The sequence below is a fragment of the Lactuca sativa genome, chromosome 4 (assembly GCF_002870075.4).
Source record: "Lactuca sativa cultivar Salinas chromosome 4, Lsat_Salinas_v11, whole genome shotgun sequence".
In the NCBI taxonomy this organism is placed as follows: Eukaryota; Viridiplantae; Streptophyta; class Magnoliopsida; order Asterales; family Asteraceae; genus Lactuca; species Lactuca sativa.
In genome coordinates, this window is record NC_056626.2 from 18,162,129 (window position 1) to 18,184,763 (window position 22,635).

Consider the following 22,635-nt stretch of genomic DNA (forward strand, 5'->3'; position numbering starts at 1 on the left):
CAGCAAAAAAGGATGGAGGCTTAGGAGTTGGAACTTTAAAAGCTCAAAATATATCTCTACTTACCAAATGGTGGTGGAGACTATTAAATGAGGGTGACTGTCTATGGAGAGAAGCAATTGTAAGTATCCATAACTTAAAGAAAAAACTTGCCTCATACATTGCAAAGAAAGCATTCAATGGTGTATGGTGTAACATCTATAAGGCGATTTGTTCCATTGACGAGATGAACCTAGATAGGAATAAGATGTTTAAGCTCGTTCCTGGATGTGGGACGAAAATCCTATTTTGGAAAGATACGTGGTGTGGAAACCTTCCTTTTCAAGACCGCTTCCCAACTTTATATAACAAGGAAAGGGTTAAATGTTGTAATTTAGAGGACCGTCTCTCCGCTTCTGGCTTCACCTGGAATTGGAAGCAGAAACCAAATGATACCACTTCACTAAATGAATTATTGCAACTTTACACAACCATTGAATCGATGGAGGTGCCTTCTCAATCATCCTTTGGTTTTTGATTCATACCGAACCCGGATGGCTGCTTCACTGTTAACACAATGAGGAGAGTTCTTGACTCAAAACTTATACATTATAAAGGTCCTGTTGTTTTCTGGCCCAAAACAGTCCCATTAAAAGTTCGTTCCTTTGTGTGGCGGGCAGATTTGTCGAGAATCCATGTGGCTATCGAGTTATCAGAAAGAGGAGTAAAGGTTCCCAATCAGATGTGCCACTTATGCAACAAAGCACTTGAATCTGTTGATCATCTTCTTGTAAGTTGTGAATTTGCAATGGGTGTTTTTGAATGTGTGTTCAAATGGTGTGGGATAAGAACTCAACAATTCTCCAAGGTGAGTGAGGTCATAAATTTTGCAGCTTCATGGGGAAATTGTCCAAGGAAAAGAACAATCGTCAGCACCATATTGTTATGTCTACTATGGAACATATGGAGGGCAATGAATGATAGAGTTTTCAAGGATTTGAAAACTTCTTACACAAAAGTAGCCGATAATATCATCTCACTATCGTTTCTATGGTGCAACCACAGGAGTAGTAATGGATGTGGAAGTTGGGTTGATTGGTGTTGTTCGTCGTTTCTTCACCTTACTAATGTTGTCTTGTAAATAGTTTGCAATTTCCTTTTTAAACCCCTTGTACTACTTCTACGTTTTAGCTTATTGCTAAGCGTAGACTTTTGTTTTGGTTATTATATATCATATTTGTTGTTTAAAAAAAAAGTAAAATCATTTTGTTTTGGTTATTATATATCATATTTGTTGTTTCAAAAAAAAAAGTAAAATCATAAAACGATTAAAATGATGGGAGCTAATTAACAAAAAAGACTATTTTTTAGACAGGTTATAAAATGCACATCAATTCCATAAACACCAAATGCAAAATGATAGTTTTGAATGGTTACTATAAAATTATTCATATATTGCAAAATGTATGATTTTTTTTCTTCAACAATAGATTTTAAATGGTGACAACGTTCTTAATTTGATATGGGCCTTATAAATTTTATCCAAAAAGAAATTTTTATTTTCTTAAATGGTTCAAGTTCAAGTTCAAGTTCAACTTCAACCCTTTTGATTATTTTTGTGATTTTCCTTTTAAATTGACAACCCGGAAAGAGAATGTCACATCATCATTTTGATTTAAATCATTAATCAAACGAACTAAATTGATTTAATACAAAATGAATTTTATATACATGTTTATAAGTTAAATGGCAAGGACACTAACATAAATCTGGGATATAGCTGGCTTCAACTTAAGTCATCATCAATACTTGTACACTATGCAGAAAATATTATACAAAATGCAACAAAACCAAATGCAGTAGTAAGTAGAGTAGTCACCTTTCATTACTAATAAAAAAACGTAAATTTACAACTTAACACCTCACAAAACCCAATACAATGCAAAAATAAAAAAGATTTCTAATGGCCCAATACCAAGGGCAAAAACGTCAATTACGACTATGGCGGGTGGTAATAGTCCACCACTGCCCTAAAACACAAAAAAGAAAGAAAACCAACCCCAAACCCAAAACAAACCCTAGGGCACCCTAAACTAAAAACTAGATGGGCACCCTAAAAAAACAAAATGACTAAAATGACCCTATCAAAATAAGCCCTTAGTCATTATAGCAGTAGTGTAGTAGTAGCTATTGTAGTTGCTAAAAGATACAATAGTAACACCAAGGTGACCACTAAAACCAATTTCCCAAACAAGGGTGAAAACGTCTTTTCATCTGAATTGGGCACCAGCGAAGGTCTGCCCGAAAGACCAGCCAGCAGGAACAACATTGTTAGACACCACGGTTTTACCATCACTTGTGGTGACCTTAAAAGACAGACTCTGCCCGTTGAGATAATTGTTGGATTGCCAATTTTGCCCCCAGTTTCTTGACATTTGTTGCCACCCAGTCTTTGACCCTTTAATTGCCACCGAATGAACATCACCGGCGCCACCCACATTTGTAATCAACACCAAATTGAAATACGAATGTCCATTGATTTGGAACCTAATCCCACCCCTTCTAACGCATGGTATCCTACAAAAACAAAGAAAAATACGTTAAGTGAAGTTACCATAATACCCTTGTGAGTTGGGTGTGAGGGTGTTTTCGTAATTTCTCACCTTCTGTAAGCAACAGGGACGATTCCGGCTTTGTATTGAGCAATATGTTGGAAGATAGGCTGAGAGAGATCGAAGTGTTGGTTAGGAGGGTTGCACCACCCACCGTCGGAGTTCGGTGGGCAGAAGTTGGTGGCGGTGACCTTAATAGACCCCGGCAAACACCATTGATGGTCATTCACGCACTTGATTTCAAAGCACGAGCCACAGCTCAAACCATTGTTGAACAAAGCAGTACTTAACGCTGCTGTGTTTGTACCATACCCTTGACTATACAGATTCCCATACCCACAAGCACCACCTATCAAAATAACACCAAATCTCAGTCAATTAATCGAAGAAATAGAGAGATAGAGATAAGGAGAGTAAAGATTTGAAGATTAGAAGATGAAGAAAAACATATTACATACCCATTGTGCCGGAGGCATCACCACCGCCGTAGAAGGTGGCATGTGCATTGACCCAACCACCGTCGCCATTGACGGAGGACGCAATTGAGAGAAAACCCACAACTAAAAAACCCAAAATAGCCATGGAATTCATTCTAATAGAAGAATGTGGGTTGTTTGTGAGGAAGATGAGTAAAAATGGCGAGGTGGTTATGAAGAAAATTGGTGGAAGTCTGAAGCATATAAATAGGAGTGTTTTGGGGGTTTAGGGTAAAAGGGCAAAAGGGCAAAAGGGTACCCCACTTGGAAAATATTCAAAATATTGTCGCGGGCCGCCTATGAAAGAATTAATTAATCAAATATTCAAAAAATGTATGAACTGAAAATTTATTTTAAATCGAATCAACTATTATTTTCTATTACATTCAATGACATGTTTTTTTTTCTATTGTAATAGATTAATTGAAACGTTTTTTTTTTCTATGATGTTGTAGTATTTTAAAATTGTTACATGTATTGGAGTTGTTTGTTGTTTAAAGAGAAATTGCGCGAGTTGTGTTTTGTCTACAAAGCAAAAAGAAAAAAGTAGAGTTTGATTTCAAGATTTTTAGAAGCTTTTGATGGATATTGGTTACTTGTGTTGTAAATTTGTCCGATGTGATAAAGGGTTAAATGACATAAAAACATACGTTGCGTACTAAATTTGTCTGATGTACTAATCATATAAATATATGTTCATTTTCATTTTATTACAAAATTATTGTTTCTGGACTGAAGGTTGAGTTTCAATTATAGATGACAAAACCGGTGTTTATCAGTTTTTATTAGTAAACTATCCATATATCATATTGTAAATTCGTAACAATCATAGTTGAAATAATATTATGACATACATACATACATACATACATTCTCTCTCTCTCTCTCTCTCTCTCTCTCTCTCTCTCTCTCTCATACATATTTGTCGTCTTAAAACGAAACTTAATCTGATAATAGGGAAGAAACTGTAAGAATAATCGATAATAATATGCTAGATAGCCTTTATTAATGTTTGATGAGTTTAACGCATTAAAGAATCACAATTTGAATGTTAAAAAAACTAGATGTATGAACTTTTACCTATTGACACATTAAGACCCTAGATTTATCCTTTATTTACTATTAAAAGCCTAAGAGGATAACGAACTTTGTTTTTGTCCATATAGTATAATCGTATTTTTTTCATACGCGTTTGACCAATAATTTGTCTGTCCTGTTTAAAATACGGTAATATTATTGGTAATTACATGTGATATTACCCTATTATGAACATGTCAAACAAATTCACAAATTAAACGTGTGCGGAAAAAAAAACATGATTACCTAAATGTGAGAAAAAAGTAAACGCCGTTGCCTATTTTGGTAATATTAGATTATTTATGCTAAGTACAATTAGTACTAAGACCCATTGATGTGATTTGGAATCAGGTGATCGGGTCTTGATGTCGGATTTGGATCGTAGATCGGAATTAGGTATCGTTAACGAGTTACTGACTTGATTCCTAGCTGCCATCATAAAACAAAACCATTAGAACCGCCCTAGGGATTGTGTGTGTATACAACGGAGACTTATATCTAAGAATGAGAGATCCTTTTAATGGATGATGAGGTGTTCTATTTATAAAGCTAGATCAAGCTACAATCAGGTTAGACCTTGGGCCAACCGACACCAAGACTTGATGGTCCCGATTCCATGTCATATCAGTTGGTCTTATAACTTCTTGCATTTAGCATAAAGAACCCAATATTACTAAGATGGGTAACTACCTTTGGTTTTTGTCCACATTTAGGTAGTCATGTTTTTCCGTACACGCTTAACTAGTAAACTTGTTTGACATATTCGTAATATGTAAGAACCTAAAATTTAGAAAGATTTAACTTTTAGTCAGATATTGACCAAAGAGAAAAATGGCCAATTATGAGAAAGATATGAGATTATGAAGTTGTTACTTCATAAAAATGGTCAATAAGAATTTAATTCACTAAAAAGAGGTTAGATGAGTGAGTTTAAGAGAAAGAATGCATGATAAGATGCATTTTTGTTCAAAATGGTAAAACTGAAATTTTATGCTTTTTAGGCCAACTTTATGATTTAATAGATTAAGACATGTATTAATTCTTCGAGATATGAATTAATCGATGTGTATAGTATGTTCCCATTTTCCTGTGGATATAAGGAACATTGAAACTGGGTAAGGAACAAAGAAGTTGTGCATGTTAGAAGTTGGGACAAAAATTTCCCAAAGTTAGAATGGAATCAGCAAAGGGGTTGTTGTCAAGCAACTACCGCGACACGGTGGGTAAATTACAATGGCATAACGGGAGTTTGTCATATGAGAAATGGCATTGTATTTTTCCCCGCAGAGCAGTATCTGGGTGTCATGACGCGGTGGCTAAAGTAGGTTGCTAGTATACGAAGAGCACCACGACATGGCAATCAAGGTAAATTGGTCACCGCGGTGCGGTGAACAACTAACTATGGCACAGTTACGCATCAGAGCAAAAACATGTTAATCCCTTCATTCTCGTCAGTTAACACCCCCAAACCATTCATATTGAAGCTCCGGTGATTTGGAGAAAGAAGAAGGGGCAAGAGGGGGTCTAGGGTTTTATGGCTTGGATTGAAGGTGGAATGATCAAGAGATAATCATCTTTTCCATTTTTAAGCTAGTTAGGGCTAAATGATGATTTTGATGGGTTTTAGCCATAAGAACATCCTATGTGTTCATATAAACCCTAATGTTTGGATCTAGGTTTCTCTATTGTACATGCAATTCATCCAAGACTATAAACCCTAGATCTAGCATATGATAATCAATATAACATATAAATTAGGGTTTAGATCATACCTTGATTGTTATGTAACAATAACAATCTCAAATCCTTCTTGTATTGACTTTACAAAGCTTAGAGTCACAAATGCCACTCCTCTAATGGTTCACAAACACCAAGAGCAAGAGGATGAAGAAGAGAAGAGAAGGAGGCTGCCCAAAACGTGTGGAAACCCTAGAAGGAAGCTTAACCACATTTTTGGGGCATAAGGGTTCTTTAAATAATGAGGCTATTAGGGTTATCTAACAAGGAAACCTTAATTTGGATGCTTAAGCCCTAAGCAACTCATGGGCTCCTTCCTTAAAGGCCTTGGACGATTTCTAATGGGTTTCCCCATAGAATTCATCCACTCCTTTAATATGGAGTCCATTAGCTCAATATTCAACTATCATACAACTGACAGTTCTAGTCCCTTAAGTTTAATTAATGTCTTTTAGTCACAAACTTAATTCTTATTAACTCTTGACTAATATTAATTAAACAATATGATTTCTCCTTTAATATATTATTCTTATAATATATTAATAAATCATATTTAATCCTTTCTCTCCATTATTCATCCTATCAAGTTGCTTTGGTGAAGGCAACCCAAAAGGACCATGCACCATCGGGTCAAGTACATACCAAAATAGTTATGGACTTAGACACTAATCCAACAGTCTCCCACTTGGATAAGTCTAATAACTATTCTGCGTATAACTTCAGATGCTGATCTGTAATCGTAGCTTTCCAAAGCCGTTGTCAACTCTGATCCTATAAAATACATGTGTCCTTTAGATAAGGGATCATATATTCCTCCATTCTACATATCGTATAGACTGAGACATCGATCTAAATCATTCTCTCTGTCTATGTGTTGTTTCCCGAATTCAGATTTATGACGGCTGACAACAGACTCCAATTGAACACATCAATTTAGTCCCGGCTTGGCCAAGCACTTAGGTGTCATCACTAAATCATCGAGGGGCCCACAGATATCGCTTTTATCCTAACTTTAAATAAAAGGTACGGATAAACTTTGACTCAATGCTCGCTTGCACTCACTCATCGAATCACACACAACAATATGTTTTATAACACCAAGTTACTGGTGCGTTTACATATTATCAATGTGCAACCGACTCGCAAGATACAACTCACACATCTCGGTTTCAAGAATATAAGATGTTATCGTCTCACCAATCACTCGTGATACAATCCATGAAGTGATCCAAGTGAGTGTGGGTTTAATCCAATGCTCAAATCATATTCATAAGCACTCATGAACGTTGCAGCAAACATTTGCTTATGTCTAATTCTCTTTAGACAATCCACACACCAATTCACGACAGTCTTCATTCATATCTACTTCCAACATATGAACGACTGTGGTCTGTTCGAATAATTCGATTATTCTAAAATAATTAATTACTCTCCCTCCCTCTCTTAAGATTATGTTTATCTATATATATATATATATATATGTGTGTGTGTGTGTGTGTGTGTGTGTGTTAAATCTTGGGGTACTAAGTGAATGTCCATAAGAAGGAAATGAAGATGGAGTAAGAATACATGTGTAAGGACATGTATCAGAGCATGTACGTATAATAATAGTATGTATGAGATATATGCTAGATACATGTAACATAGCATGTATGTACACATAAAGTATGTAAGATTAGATGAGAATGGTATTTGCTAAATACCCAAGAAATAGAGGAGAGAGTTAGAAGATGATTATGTGCATTATAATCATAAGAAGAAGTATGTATGTCTAGACATTATTGGTATTGTGTAGAATACCAAGATGTTAGTTGAGACAGTTAGAGATTACGTACTTAATGAATTAAGTACTAAAAGAGAAAGATTAGATGATCTCTGATGAGATAAAGAGATAGATTGTCCTTGGGACAAGTGTTATGTGATTAGTCACATAACAAAGATAGAGATGTAAAGATAGAGGTTCCTTCGTGGACGAGAGAGATAGGTTCCTTTAGGGACAAGAGTAAATGCTCTTTCGGGGACGAGATATAGAGGTTCCTTCGGAGTCAAAAGTAAAGGTTCCTTCAGGGGGGAGAGATAAAGGTTCCTTCAGGGACAAGCATATCGGTTCCTTCGGGGACGAGAGATAGAGGTTCCTTCATGGACAAGAGTAGAGGTTCCTTCGGGGACAAGAGTATGGTTCCTATGGGGATAACGGTACGATCCTTCAGGAATGAGATTATTTCCCAACATGGAAAAGATGATGATTCCTTCTGGGAATGTAGATAGATGATTCCTACGGGAACCCAGATTGTGTAAAATTAGATAAGATAGAGAAAGGTTCCTTAAGAGGAACAAGATAAGAGAGTTCTTCTAATAAATTAGATGTAATTCATGAAGGATTAAATGTAAGGAATCCATGAGGGATTCAAGGGAAGAATAATGGTTACAGATCCAGGAGAGATTATTAGAGATAAGATTAGAGTGTGAGATGTGACCGTTGGGTCTAGATATGAATAGAATGATGAGGAATTATATGTGAGATAAAGAATAGAAAGAGTATAGTAGTTAAAGAGTAGATAATATGAATAGTATAGAATAGATAGAGCAGAGAAGAGAAAGAATAAAGAATAAAGCAATAGATAGAGGATAAACGAAGTAGAGTATGAGAAGAACCTGAAAAAATGCTAAGAAATAATAAGAGAAAGATAAAAGAAGAGTATGAGAAACAGAGTAGATGTTAAGTAAAGGGATAAATGAGACGAGAAAGAGTAGGAGGAAATAATAGAGAAAATATAGAAAAACATACATGAATAAGAAGGATAACAGTGTATGCTATTAAGAGAAAGAGTTAGATGATAGAGTATGAGAATGAGAAGGAAGAGAAAGATAAGAAAAATATAGAAAGAATAACTCATCAGACACATTATTAGGTTCAGGTAGTAGTGGTTGAGGTACCAGAAGTGAAGATAAGAACACAAGGAAGAATTGACCTGAATTCTCATGTTCCTTATTGTTCATGTAAATAGATAGATTTTTATTGTAAACCTGTGATTTGTCCTGGGAAGTAAAGTGTTTTAATTTGAGTAGAGTTCTACAATTGTAGATAAAACTCTAATATTTCCATAGATTAGATTTAGAAAATTCGGGTTGTTACAATTGGTACCAGAGCCAAATTTTAAGTAAATTAGGTTTGGGTGTAGCCATTCATATTCTAAATTATTAAATATATATGAGAAGCATAGAATAGAGCTAGTTTTGTGATAAACCAGGCTAAGAGATCAAGGTACACGGCTGAAGATATGTAAAGATAAAGAACATGAAGAGTATGAGATTAGTACATTGACCAACCTTGAAGATTTAGATCCAGAATGTTAGAAAGGAAAGAAAGAAAGGTTATTTTGTGAAACGACGAGAATATGGTATCTAGTCAAAGAGATGCCAATAATATGTAGAAAGAATGATATTGTGGTGTCATGAAAGAAATATGTATCCTGATAGATGGACACTAGATAGAGTATGTGTCCTACAAAGTAGAGTTAGCAAAGATTTAGAAAGAATGGGAACAAAAAGATAGAGAAATAAATATAGAGAAAGGGTGGAAAGAAAGGGGACAAAGATGTAGAGATAGAATTGGGGACAAAAAATTAGAGAAATAGTAAGAGGGTTGGTATGCCCAAATAAAGAAAAGAAATATAGAGTGAGTCTATCTTAGAAAGAATTAAAGAGTAAAGAAGTGTATTTATGAGTAGAAGAGTATAGTGGCATTTATTGAGAGCAATGGCTATGAAAAAAGAAAGTACATTGCTATTTGGATAATATATGAGATGTGAAGAGTAGAGATTGCATCATGTTGTTTGATGTTATGGTGATAGTGTTGACCATAACTAAATTCTAAAATTTAACAAAAGCCTGAACTGACACTTTATCGATATACCCCTTGGCTCCAAAACAAAAACCGAACTCCCGGATCATCTAAATTACATTACCCACACCCACATTGTAACATTCGGATTCCCAGGTACCCTATGTTAAGTATTTATATTGAATTTGTGAGAGGGACTCGGCAAGTAGGCGCTCAGACTCGCCGAGTGGGATCGCGCACCTTTTGGTCTGATTTAATGAGCGACTCGGCGAGTCCATAAGTGGACTCGGCGAGTCCACGCTGTTTAGTGAAACCCTAATTTTCGGGTTTGGGACCTATTTAAGGACCGTTATAGCTACCATTTGCAGCTACCAAACCCTAGAGAGAAACCCTAAGAGAGTAAGAGCGTTTGAGAGGAAGGAGAGGCCATTTTTAATCCTTGTGTTGTTATTCTTGCAAGAAGAAGGCGATCAAGGCTAAGAGGGAGCTGAAGAGGGTGTTATTTTGTAGATTTCAGAGACAAGGACTTCATATTTGAGGTATAGATTTGATCCTTCTTCAGTTTTGGTGTTAACCTTTGGAGTTAGGGTTTCCTTGACCCTTTAGAGGCTTGATTTGATGAGCATTTGGTCCCTTCTCTTATCAAGGCTTTGGATCTGGATCCAAATAGGTCTAGAGACCTTAACCCTTTGAGCTTTATGATTGATATTGGGAGATATGAGCTTAGGAGGTCATATTTGAGGTTATTTCTTCAAATAGAGTCTTTTGGCCTTTGCATGAGCATCAAGTTCTGAACTTTACGTGATTAATGAGCTTAGGAAGGTTAGATTTATTGATTAGAAGAATAGATATGACCTCAGAAGGTTGTTTGAGGTTGAGCATGGAATGAACTCGCCGAGTCCATGAGCAGACTCGACGAGTCGGAGCGGGTTGTCCCGTGACTGAGATCAGTTGATGACCCGCCGAGTTGGGGAAGTGACTCGGTGAGTTAGAAGGGATTTGGAGGAGTTGATTTCATGTATGGACTCGCCGAGTCGACGCAAGACTCGACGAGTCGGGTCAAGGGTTGACCGTTGACCAACGTTGACTAGGGTTGACTGGTGTTGACTTAAGAGTATTACTTACACTAAGTCAGGAAGGTGTTAATTAGAGATGTGTTTTTGATATAGGAGGATGATAGGGCGGGGGATCGAGCACGAGTGATTATCCGACATTAGCAAGGTGCGTCTTCTCACTATACCTTGCCCGAGGGAGTAATTATGTGTGACCGGAAGGTCTTGTGTGTATGATGATTATGTGATGCATGTTATATATGTGATATGCCATGATATGAATACGATATGGACCGGAAGGTGAAAGTGATATGGACCGGAAGGTCGACAGGGTTATGGGATGGAAATCCCCTGAGACACATGGATCGGAAGATCCTATAGAGTTATGGCCTGGAAAGGCATATGTGTTGTATGTGGTATTTTGGGGAACTCACTAAGCATTTATGCTTACCGTTTGTATGATATGTGTTTCAGGTACCAGTGATGATCGAGGGAAGGCGCCGACATGATCAGTACACACTTGCAGTTGCTATGTTTTGAGATCTTGGGATGCGGACTTATGATTTGTATTTATGAAAATATTAGGAACATGATTTTTGGATAATTAAATATGAAATGTTTTTTTATGAAAAATTGTTTGAAATTTCACAGTGTTACAAAGTGGGTCTAAATCTCTCTTTTTCTCAGAGGCCCTAAGCTATGTGATACCCGATCTTCGGGTCACATGTAACGCCCGTGTTTCAGGGCTAAGAAGTATTAGATGATGTAATAGTGTAGGTAAACTATTGTAACTCCTTTTGAAGTAATAAAGATGAATTATTTGAGTATTATGTGAGTTATGTGCATTTATGTGCTTATTACTTATTTATAAATGTATAATAAATAAAGGATAAAAATAAGCATCAAAATTAACGTGTCAGATAAACCCGATATCTTTACATAAAGTTGTAGTGGTCGAAACAAGGATTCTGGATGTATAAAGAATGCCAAAATCCAAGTTATAACGAAGAAGTTATGACCCGTCAAAGTTTCAAAGCAAAACCGGCACAGCACCGGGGAGCGTAAAAAGTGAATTTACGATAGAGCAATTTTTAGCCTTATCAATCTAAATGAAAGTTGTAGTAATCGTAAATACTAATGTGTGGATATAAATAATGTCGAAAACGGAGCTCGTATGCGAAAGATATGGACGGAGCTTAGTCTCTACTCTTCGAGCGCGATAAATACGATACAGTTTTTGTAAATCTGAGATAGAATGAGAATTAGCCGACGAGGTCTAAATGAAAGTTGTAGTACTCGTAAATACCAACGCGTGGATATAAATAACGTAGAAACGGAGCTCATACACGGAAGATACGGGCGAAGCTTAGGAGCTACTCTACGATAAAATCCCTATAAATAAAGGATGAATCCTTCATAATTTCTTCACACCATAACCTTTCTTTCTCTCTCTAACTTCTCTCTAGCCTCCTTAAACCCTTCCCAAGTCTAGGGAACCTCCCTAGCACGAGAAATAATCCCCGGAGCGCCCGACGGCTCCAAGAAGAAAAGTTTTCGGCTCGGAAACGCTGCTCCGGCGAAGCTTGGTTTTTTTAATAAAACCCGCTGTAAGTGAGCTACGCCTACGCTATTTTTAATATAGCTTCTAATTAATTATAGTAACATTATTAGGACCTTAAAATAATTACTTGAGCTATTATTAAGTTATATAAGAGTGTTGTTTAACACTTATATAATAATAATAATAGCTAGACTATTAATTAGTCGCTTTTAACGTTAGACTAAACCCTAGTGGTATTGATACTAGGTTTTGTCGAAGGAAATTGTTTTAAGAGTAACGAAGCGCTATTTGAGTTCGGAATCACCACCTTACCAAGTGAGTGCATAGTCGCTTTCATCTTACACATAGATATGAAGTATTTAATATAAACTATGTGATATATGTGTATATTGTCTGAATACTTGCTGTCTATGCTGATGAAAGATTTTTATACATGTTTTAAATGATTTAAACAGTATATGTATTTTATATCTACAAAAATGTCGTGGTAAAACATGGGTAGATGTAATAGACAATGTGTGATAAAATAATGAGAGGCCTCGATGTTGTTGTTGTTGATTATGTCATATAACGGACTATGGATGACGACCACGGACTCTTCTAGATAGTCCAGTGGAACGCTAGCAGGCTCGCAACTTGTAGGTGTTTGTGAACGATGTGTTCACCGGTGTACTCCATCCCCCTCATGGTTGCGTTAAGGACATTTATTGCTGAGGAATCCCCTTTAGCAGTAGTGTCCATCCCGATGATGATCCTTAGGCTAGGTCCCTTATGGTAGGTGTTTAGGGACGTAAAGTGAGGATAACGGGAACGGGTAATCGGGTTATTGTTGGTTGATGAAATTAAATAACTTATTTATTGTGGGTTGAAAACCCTATGTGATCACCAGGCTCCCAAGCCTGACCCACTCAGTTTCATTTATTACAGGTAGTGGCGTTCGAGCATAGATGTGATGTTTTGGATGAGGGATTGCGGATATAGGCCTATAGATATCAAATAATGTAGTAAGGATTATATTGTACTGTTTATGCTTTTGATATGTATCGAACATGACATCCCGATTCTTTTTAATGAAATACATTTCTACGGAAATGCTTTGATAAATTTTTATCATATTTTTATTTTGGGAACAAATTCCGCAACATTTTTATGTAAAATGTTACTCTGATTTTCAAACAAGCATAAACAAAATCGGTCTTTTTTTGCCGTGAAAATGGGGATGTCACATCACAGCCCTGAATAAGTAAATGATTTAGAATAAGGTGTTACACATCATAAACTCACTTGATTACTAGTTGCAACTCTGATACGCTAATTGCTTCCGCTGATGACTATTTTTGCTCATACTATGTCTCGCTGATACATAATTCCTTTATCTCAATGGTAACTTTTAGATGATGATTAAAACATGTAACAATATCTTTGAATACGGGATTTTTACGGTGTTGCTTTCTCCAATCATGATTGCATGAATGGAAAGAAAATTTACGGATAAATTTGGAAAATTCTCTCGCCTAGGTCACTTTCACAATTCATTCAAGTAGTTGTTTCTCTCTCACGAAAAAGGTTCTCTCAACAATCATCTTCCTTAAGCTCTCATCATGTCAAAGGTTCTTTATGAGTTTGCTCCTAATGCTAATGTTGTCAAAGGCCCTCATGTCCTAGATTCTCCCATTGTCATTCAAGCAAAAAATATGGCATTCTCTGATGTTATCCCAAAACAGCTCAAGAACTCAGTATGTTGAATCTAGTGTTGAAACCATTATTCGAACCATTGGAGATGGTCAATATAAGGTTACTATCAACGCATAATATTTTCAAAATGCTCTTCATCTTCCCCAATCAGAAAACTATTCTAAAACCCCTTCTGAAAAAAGATGCAACTCTATTCGTTCAAGATTAGGGTATAACTTTTCCCTTCAGGGAACCTCTCGCAATCCAACCAAATACACCCTCTTTTAATGTTATGGTGTAGGGTGGAAGTACTTATCTGGGGTGATTGGTAAATGCCTTGGACACAAAACAAGGATCTTAGATTAGTTAAACCTATTTGAACAATGAATTTTGTATTCCATGGCTTGTAAAAAAAGACTGTATTTTACTCAACTCTTTCTTAATCAAGTGATTGAATGTGTCACTGGGAGCAAGAAGTCAACATATGTTCCTTATCCTCGTTGGCTTGGACTTATTTTAGCTAATAATGAAGACGGTTATAATGTCAATCGTAGATTCGTCATTCAAATTCCAGCTCTCTCCTCAAATATCATCAATATTGATCCTTCTGATGGAGATATGCATATTACTCAGAAGATGGAAAATTGGATTGCAAATCCCTACACTGTTGAATCCTCTTACTCTGAAAAAGAGGATGATGAGGATAATGATGGATATTCTAATGGTGATGAGGAAGGGGCTGATGATGAAGAAGGTGCTGATGATGAAGAACATGTTGGTGATGAAGAAGACGTTGATGATGGTGATGAGGAATTTTCCATTGATAAAGGAGAACCACTGTTCAAGGAATGAATAACTCTCCTCCAAAATTGAACCAACATATTTGCTTCTCCTTATCCTTAGCAACATCCAAAACTCTTGTAGAAGATTTTATACAGCGAGGATCAACTCCACCTCCTCATCCACCATCACATCCCCTACTCACACTCCCTCTCCACCATCTGACTCCCTTCCCCAAACTGATGATGCCAAAAAGGGGATAATGATCAAGAGAGAAATGATCAGGAAATGGTGACTGCAACAACTCCATCTCAGCCTGAAATTTCTGAATCATGAAGGGATGATAATCAAAAGGCGATCATTGTGGTTGAATAAGAGAGGAATGATCAACCCATCCCAGACACCGATGCGACAAACAGTGATCAACATATTCCAAAGACTGATGAGCATGGAGGTTTTCTTGATTTGGGGTTTATGGAACAAGCTACTGTTCCCTTGAGTATTATTTACCCTAATACATATTTTGAGGGGGATATTCCTAAGGGAACCAAAACGACATAGAGTCTGATGATAAATAGTTGAATCCTAGAAAAAGGAAGGCTTCCTTCTCAGGGGGAGAAAATGATGTTGAAGTTGGAAGTTCCTCTACTACTGGTGGTTCACCAGCCCCTCCTCCCAAGAGATGTAGGCTGGCAATTGACTTAGAGGATTTCGCTGCAGATTGGCAAATGACCATTAAAGATGTCAGAGGAACGTCAGTCTATCAAAAATTTTCAACACCTTGCTTCAACTGATGCTCAAAAGACCAATATGCAGTGCTTCAATGTTGATGTAGCCAAACAAAATAGAGTATATGATCTGAATGATCAAATCGATTCGAATAAATTTGGGAATGTTATTGGAAGAAGATACCAACCTGATCCCATCATCAAATTCAGATACACCAAACCCAAAAATGAATCTCTAAAATTGCATCTTGTGAGGAAAAAGGATGAGTATGAATACATTGAAGTAATTTTTTTTCGTGAACCGGTTAAATATGGATATAGTAAGTGGATACACATTAAGGAGATAATCTCTAAACACAAAGGTGTTCATGCACAGGAGGTAAAGTTGGCTATCCAAACTCTGATCAATAAAGTTAAGAAGCTGAACTTAGTACCTTTAGTTGGTCTATCCTAGCCATCCACTTTGGAAAGAACTAGCAGGCCCACAATGTATGAATACACCAAGTTTCTTCTTCCGTATGGCACTCACTACATCAACAGCAAGCTGCCAATGGATGTTGAGCCAATTCAACACATGTTTATCTGGGAACCAGAACATGGTATTTTCTATCTTGACATCCATAATCAAATGTGCTTTCAACGCACTAAAGATCTTCTTGATGCTCCCACCGAGCATTTGTTCAATCTTCGTCTGGAGGGTATGCGACATAAAAAGCTGGAAAGTGGATATCGTGTGTTGATCTCTTTTAAACTCAGTAAGCATCTTACTGATCTTCATCTTGTTTACTTCAAGTGGTTAAATCCTGAGATCTTAACTGAAACTGAAAAATTCTCAAGTGACATTGATGACTTCGTTGAAGATTAGTTTTGACATCATCATATAGGGGAGACTGTAAGGTCACACCTTATGATCTGATGATTCAAACACTTTATACGCTGACCAACAGCACCAGCGCTAGCGCCATCGTCACCATCAACGCCAATGCCAACACAAGACCTTATCAACATCAACATGAAAATAATGATGTTTTGTATATTAGGCAGTTATGCATACATTTATAGAATAGATATCTAATCCGTAATCTTGGTGATTAGGATCAGACCTTTACTTAGATATGTATAGATCCCTTAATTAGTGATATATCAGTCATGTAATCGTATATATTCAACATTAGGGTGAAACCCTAATGTAATGTATTGGTCACCGTCTAAGTGACCTTTGTTCTCTTGACGAGAACACCCTTTCTTAATGAAAGCATCTTTGTGATTGCTCATGTTCTTTGTTTTTCTTTTTAGTTTGTTTCTTCTTTTTTATTCATACTTGAAGTGTAACCAATCGATACAAACATTCAATGCTAAATTTCATCTACTCCATAATTAAATCGAGATATAACCAATTGACTGAACTAAAAGCCTTTTCGAAGTCTACCTTAAAAAGGATTTTTTTTGTATTTCTTGACCCATGAGTATGTTTCTTTCATGATCAATAGTCCTTCTAATATGTTACGTCCATGAACGTATGCGGATTGAACTTTATCGACAACCGTATCAACCACCTATTTTAGGCGATCACGAGCATTTTGGAAATGATTTTGTACATACACCCAATAAGGCTTTTGGGGAGATAGTCAAATAATGAGGGAGGGTCTCCGAATTTGGGGATTAGAGCGATGAAAGATGAGTTGCAATCGTTAGATAAAGAGCAAGTAGATTCAAAGTGTTAGACAAATGAGAAAATATCCACCTTTATTAAGTCCCGCTTATTTTTGATAAGGCAAAAAGTCAGACCATCTGCACTAAGATTTTTATCGCCACCATAAGACCAAATGGTTGATTTGATTTCATCAAAAGAAAAGGGAGAATCCAGGAAATCAAATTGGAGTTGCGAAAATTATATGAAGGAGGAACTAATGAGGTTGGGACGAACGGGCCAACTTTCATGAAATTTTAATTGAAAGAAATTATGGACCTCCTTTTTAATTACTGTTGGATCAAATTTCCATTCACTAGATATTGTAAGGCGATGGATTCTGTTCTTATGGTTCTTGTGTTTAAGAGAACCATGAAATATGCAGATATTTTCATCTCCATCAGTAATCCATTTTATTTTAGCGTTCTCTTGCAAGTCAAGCTTGTCAATCCTTTAAAGTTCAATGATTTTTAGCTTGTCTTTCAATCCTGGATAAACGTTCATTATCAGATAATGCCCATGTGTAACGCCCGCGTTTCCAGGCTAGGCATTATCCTTGATGTAATAGTCTAGGTTAACCCATGTAACTCTTTTAAAGTATTAATGATGATATATTTGAGTATTATGTGAATTATGTGAATCATGTGTTTATTTTCTTAATTATTATAATCTAATGAATTAAGAATAAAATAAGCGTCAAAATTAAAGTATGAGATAAGTCCGATATCTTTGCATAAAGATGTAGTGGTCAAAACAAGGATTCCGAAGATATAAAGAATGCCGAAATCCGAGTTATAACGAAGAAGTTATTGTTGGAATATTGTCTAAGGCTGCAACTATATTAGGCAAGTATTTGACCCGGTTGTGCATGGTCCTTTTGGGTTGCCTTCACCATAGCAACTTGACAGGATGATTTATTATGAGGGAAGGAATATTCTTAATATATTATGAGAATAATATAAGGAATAATAATATTATTATTTGATTAATATAAGTCATAAATTAATTAGGAATTAATTTGGTGACTTAAAGAGATTAATTGAATAAAGGGGTATAAACTGTCAATTGTGTGATAGTTATACTTTGGGCTATCAATCCCTTATGGATAAAGGGTGGCCAGTTTTAAGGACTTTGGATAGGCCTTAAAATCGTCCAAGGCTTATCATGAAAGGGATTAGGATTGCTTAGGGCCTAAGTTATCCAATTAGGGTTTAAGGGTGAAACCCTAGGAGCCTTACAAGTATAAAAGGACCCCAAGGGTTAAGGAAATCGGCACTTGTGCTTTAGAAAGAAACCCTGGCCGATTTTCACTTTGCTCTCCTCTCTCTCAAATCATCCTCTTGCTAGTTGGTGTTTGTAAGCCGTTAGAGGAGTGACAATTGTGACTCTAAAGCTCCAAGGACAAGAAGATCAAGCAAGTGATTCAAGGTAAGCTTCTAATTCTGATTTCATTTTGTTATTATAGTCTATTAGCCATTAGAAGTCTTGGATTGAATGCATGTTCAATTAGAGAAACCTAGATCCAAGCATTAGGGTTTGCATGTGCACATAGGAATGTTCATATGGCTTAAACCCATCAGTGGTATCAGAGCCTAGATTGGTTTCTATTGAATTGATGCATTGTTTGCTTGTTTGATGCTTGTTAAATTCGATTTTTATGTTTCTGTCTGATGGACTTGGCGAGTCCCATAGTGGACTCGGCGAGTCCAAGCGTCAGAAAGAGCAATCTTCGGGATTTCTTGCTGTTTATCTTTGAGATACTTGCCTTAATCATATTAGATCAATATAAATCCGATTTTATGATATATATGAGTATATTCTTGACCTAATTGAAGATATTTATCAATTAATAAAATATTTAATTCCTTATGTGATAATTGATTAATTATTTTAATTTAATTGGTAAATTGTTTTGCAAGAAATCATTAAACAAATCAAATATGGATAATTATGTGATTAATTGTTAATTTAGATTATTTGTTATTTGATCCCCTATGTTTTGAAAAGTTTAAAACTTGCCCTCAAGTTATGAAATTTATGTTTTGTGATTAAAAGTTTTAATTTAGACAATTTAAATTTCAAACCCTAGAATTTTACAAGTTTAAAATTCAACCCTATACTAATATAATATTACAAGATTAATATATATATATATATATATATATATATATATATATATATATATATATATATATGATTAAAATGCTAGTCTTACCGTTAGTAGGCCTCATTCACGAAGTCGGTGTATAAGGTGGGTATAAGGTTGCTGCCTATAAAATGACGCTTAATGGGTGTACACTCACACCCACCGCTTGCTTGATCGGTGGAGGGTCGTTAGCCGAACGGGTACGATAGGGCAACCTCATCTCTTCATTAAAAGTATAATATGAAATACAAAGTAACTACATGTTTTTTTAAAAAATTTCCCAATCTTAGTTACTTTAGGAAAAGTGAATTGATGCAATCCCATGAAATTACACTTTGTACCCTTGCCAAGAAGTTAGTGGAGTGTGTGTGGTTTACTGGCACACTAATTGGTTCTAAGCAAAGGTGACAAAGGGTGATTCATTGTTTATCATAGTTCGATGGAGCGTGTGTGGTTTACCGGCACATCGAATAGGTGATTGTTACAATGAAGGCCCCATGTGAATTTGCATGGTAATTCACACCCACTTTGTGATCCTCGGTATCCCAGTCACAAACGAGAGGGGCGTATCGAGATTTAAACATGCCATTGAAAAGTTTCAATGAATCTCATCCAAACCTAGGAATTCTCAATACATTTAGAACTTAAAGTTATGTTTTCATGATGGAGAATTAGTGAATCGTCATTCACTTACCTTCAAATTGTTTGCATGTTAGATTACGGTATCCCTTTTCTAATATGTAAATATTGTTGTTGGATCCTAGCCCTAATTTTTCTTATTAGGTGATAATTAGGGATTCAAATTCTAATCTATCTTTGTCCTTTCTATTTGTAGATGTCGAACGCGAACAACGCTGCTGCTAGTTCATTCAATTGATGAGCCTTTGTCAAAAGGTGACTTTCGGTGGGACGAACTTTAGCGAATGGATAAGATACATTCGCACGATTGCTCGCTACGAGGATAAGGAGTATGTCCTCGATGAGAAGCTCGAGAAGATCAACCCAGAAATCGCTACTCCGGCTGAAATGACTGCTTTTGAGACTCATGAGCGTGATGCAACGAAGGTACATTGCATCATGATAGCCACCATGAATGCCGAATTCCAAAAGTCCTATGAGGACATGTATCCGTACGAAATGCACCAAGACTTGTTGGAGAGATACCACCAAAACGCAAGGCAAGAGTGTTATTAGATTTTCACTAACATGATTTCCGCCAAAATGGGTCATGGAGAATCTCTTACCGTGCACCTGCAAAAGATGCAAAGGTATGTCGATCGTCTTCGCAAGTTGAATGTTGACTTTGGGGAAGACTTGGCGATCGACATGGTGCTTCACTCTCTGCCTCCGTGTTACAATCAACTTAGGATGACCTACCACATGAACAAGGAAGAGGTCACCCTAATCAAGCTCCAAGGTCTCCTTAGGGTTGCTGAAAGCAACCTCAAGGACAAGTCTGTTGCACCCACTCCCAATCCACCCGCTGCTCCTGTTTTGGCCATTGGGCAAGGAAGAGGCAACAAGAGGAAGGCTCCGTCTAAGAGCCACCGCAAGGGAAAGTCTCGAGATGGTTCCTCTTCTAATGGGACCAAAGTTGATCCCACTAAGCCTAACCCTAACCCAAAGGAGGCAGAGTGCCATCATTGCCATAAAATAGGGCATTAGAAGAGAAGCTGTCCAGACTACCTGCAAGCCATAAGGGAAGGAAAGATCAAGCCGTCTTTCACAGGTATATACACAATTAAATCTAACGATTCATCTCATGCTATTTCTTGGGTCCTTGATATCGGTTGTGGTTACCACATTTGTTCTGAATTGCAGGGACTAAGAAGAAATAGGGATGTGCAGCATAGAAGAATAAATCTAATCATGGGGAAAAGAAGATCGTCGCCTGTGACTAAGATTGGAGTGTATTCTTTAGTGCTTAGGAATGGTTTATGTTTAGATTTGAACAATTGTTGCTATTCGCCAGAAATGGCAAGAAACATCATTTCATTGCATGGTTTGTTTAGACAAGGTTTTAGATTTTCTTTTAATAATGAGAATGGTTTTATTCTTGCTTATCTAAATGGTTTCTTATATTTTGAAGCAATACCGTGTAATGGAATTTATGAAACTGTTATGATTGTAGATAACTTAGGAAATGATGTTTTATGCATGGATTCTTCCAATGGAATGGATAGAGCATCCTTGTGGCATTGTCATATTGGACATGTCAACAAGAAGTGCATAGCCCAACTCCAAAAGGATGGAGTGTTGGAGTCATTCGACCTTAGGGAAGATGACACATGCGAGTCTTGTTTGCTTGGAAAGATGACTAAGTCACCCTTCACTAGTACATGTGAAAGGGGTGAGGGTCTATTGGACCTAATACATACCGATGTATGTGGACCGTTTAGCTCAACCACGAAGGATGGGAACCGCTTCTATGTGACTTTTACCGATGACTATAGTAGATATGGGTATATCTACTTAATCAAGCAAAAGTATGAAACGTTTGAAAAGTTCAAAGAGTTCAAGAATGAAGTGGAGAATCAATTGGGCAGGAAAATCAAGATGCTTCGATCCGATCGAGGAGGAGAGTACCTAAGTCTTGAATTCCACGACTATCTCAAGGAGTGTGGAATAGTCTCACAATTGACGCCACCTAGGACACCGCATTTGAATGGTGTGGCAGAAAGGCGTAATCGAACCTTGTTGGACATGGTTCGCTCTATGATGAGTCATGCTTCACTACCTATCTCTTTTTGGGGGTATGCCTTAGAGACTTCCGCCCATATCCTTAACTGAGTCCCTACTAAGAAGATTGCCAAAACACCTCACGAGATGTGGACAGGGAAAGCTCCCTCGTTAGCAGATATCAAGGTTTGGGGTTGCGAGGCTTTCGTAAGACGAGATACTCACGACAAGCTCGAACCTCGTAATGAGCGATGTATTTTCATCGGCTACCCGCAGAAATCCTTTGGATATCTCTTCTATAGACCGAAGGACAATGTTGTCTTTGTTGTGAGGAGAGGAGTTTTCCGAGAGCGAGAACTCATTAGCCAAGGAGACAGTGGGAGGCAAATCGAGATTCAAGAGATTCAAGAGTCGATAGATGAAGGAACCTCTACCGCTTGCACTCAACCCGAGGAGTAAACTCTGGTTGAACCGATTGACGAGTCATTACCTCTTAGACGTTCCGAAAGAGTTAGAGTTCAACCCCAGTTTTATGGTTTTCATATTACTACCGAAGGGGACACGTATATTATTCATGGTACACTAATAAACCTTGATGAACC

General features: G+C 36.9%; 2 protein-coding genes across 2 annotated transcripts; one reads left to right on the forward strand and one right to left on the reverse strand.

Annotated features, from left to right (window-relative positions):
- Positions 1-554: 554 nt before the first annotated feature.
- On the forward strand, positions 555-1,118 carry LOC111880501 (uncharacterized). Its single transcript, XM_023876929.1, has one exon. The coding sequence runs from the start codon at positions 555-557 to the stop codon at positions 1,116-1,118; it is 564 nt and encodes a 187-aa protein (XP_023732697.1).
- A 717-nt stretch (positions 1,119-1,835) lies between these two features.
- LOC111880097 (expansin-A1) lies at positions 1,836-3,245 on the reverse strand. Its single transcript, XM_023876502.3, has 3 exons — positions 3,048-3,245; positions 2,641-2,938; positions 1,836-2,554 (listed from the first exon to the last, which is right to left on the reverse strand). Exons 1-3 carry the CDS (start codon positions 3,178-3,180, stop codon positions 2,248-2,250), a joined length of 738 nt encoding a protein of 245 aa, XP_023732270.1. The 5' UTR covers positions 3,181-3,245; the 3' UTR covers positions 1,836-2,247.
- Between the last annotated feature and the right edge of the window lie 19,390 nt (positions 3,246-22,635).

Excerpts from the sequence above, each read along its gene's own strand:
- LOC111880501 (XM_023876929.1), top strand. The coding sequence starts at position 555 with ATGAGGAGAGTTCTTGACTCAAAACTTATACATTATAAAGGTCCTGTT.
- LOC111880097 (XM_023876502.3), bottom strand. The coding sequence starts at position 3,180 with ATGAATTCCATGGCTATTTTGGGTTTTTTAGTTGTGGGTTTTCTCTCA. Across the intron at positions 2,939-3,047 it reads TGATGCCTCCGGCACAATGG|GTGGTGCTTGTGGGTATGGG; the intron begins GTATGTAATATG and ends TTATTTTGATAG. Across the intron at positions 2,555-2,640 it reads GTCCCTGTTGCTTACAGAAG|GATACCATGCGTTAGAAGGG; the intron begins GTGAGAAATTAC and ends TTGTTTTTGTAG.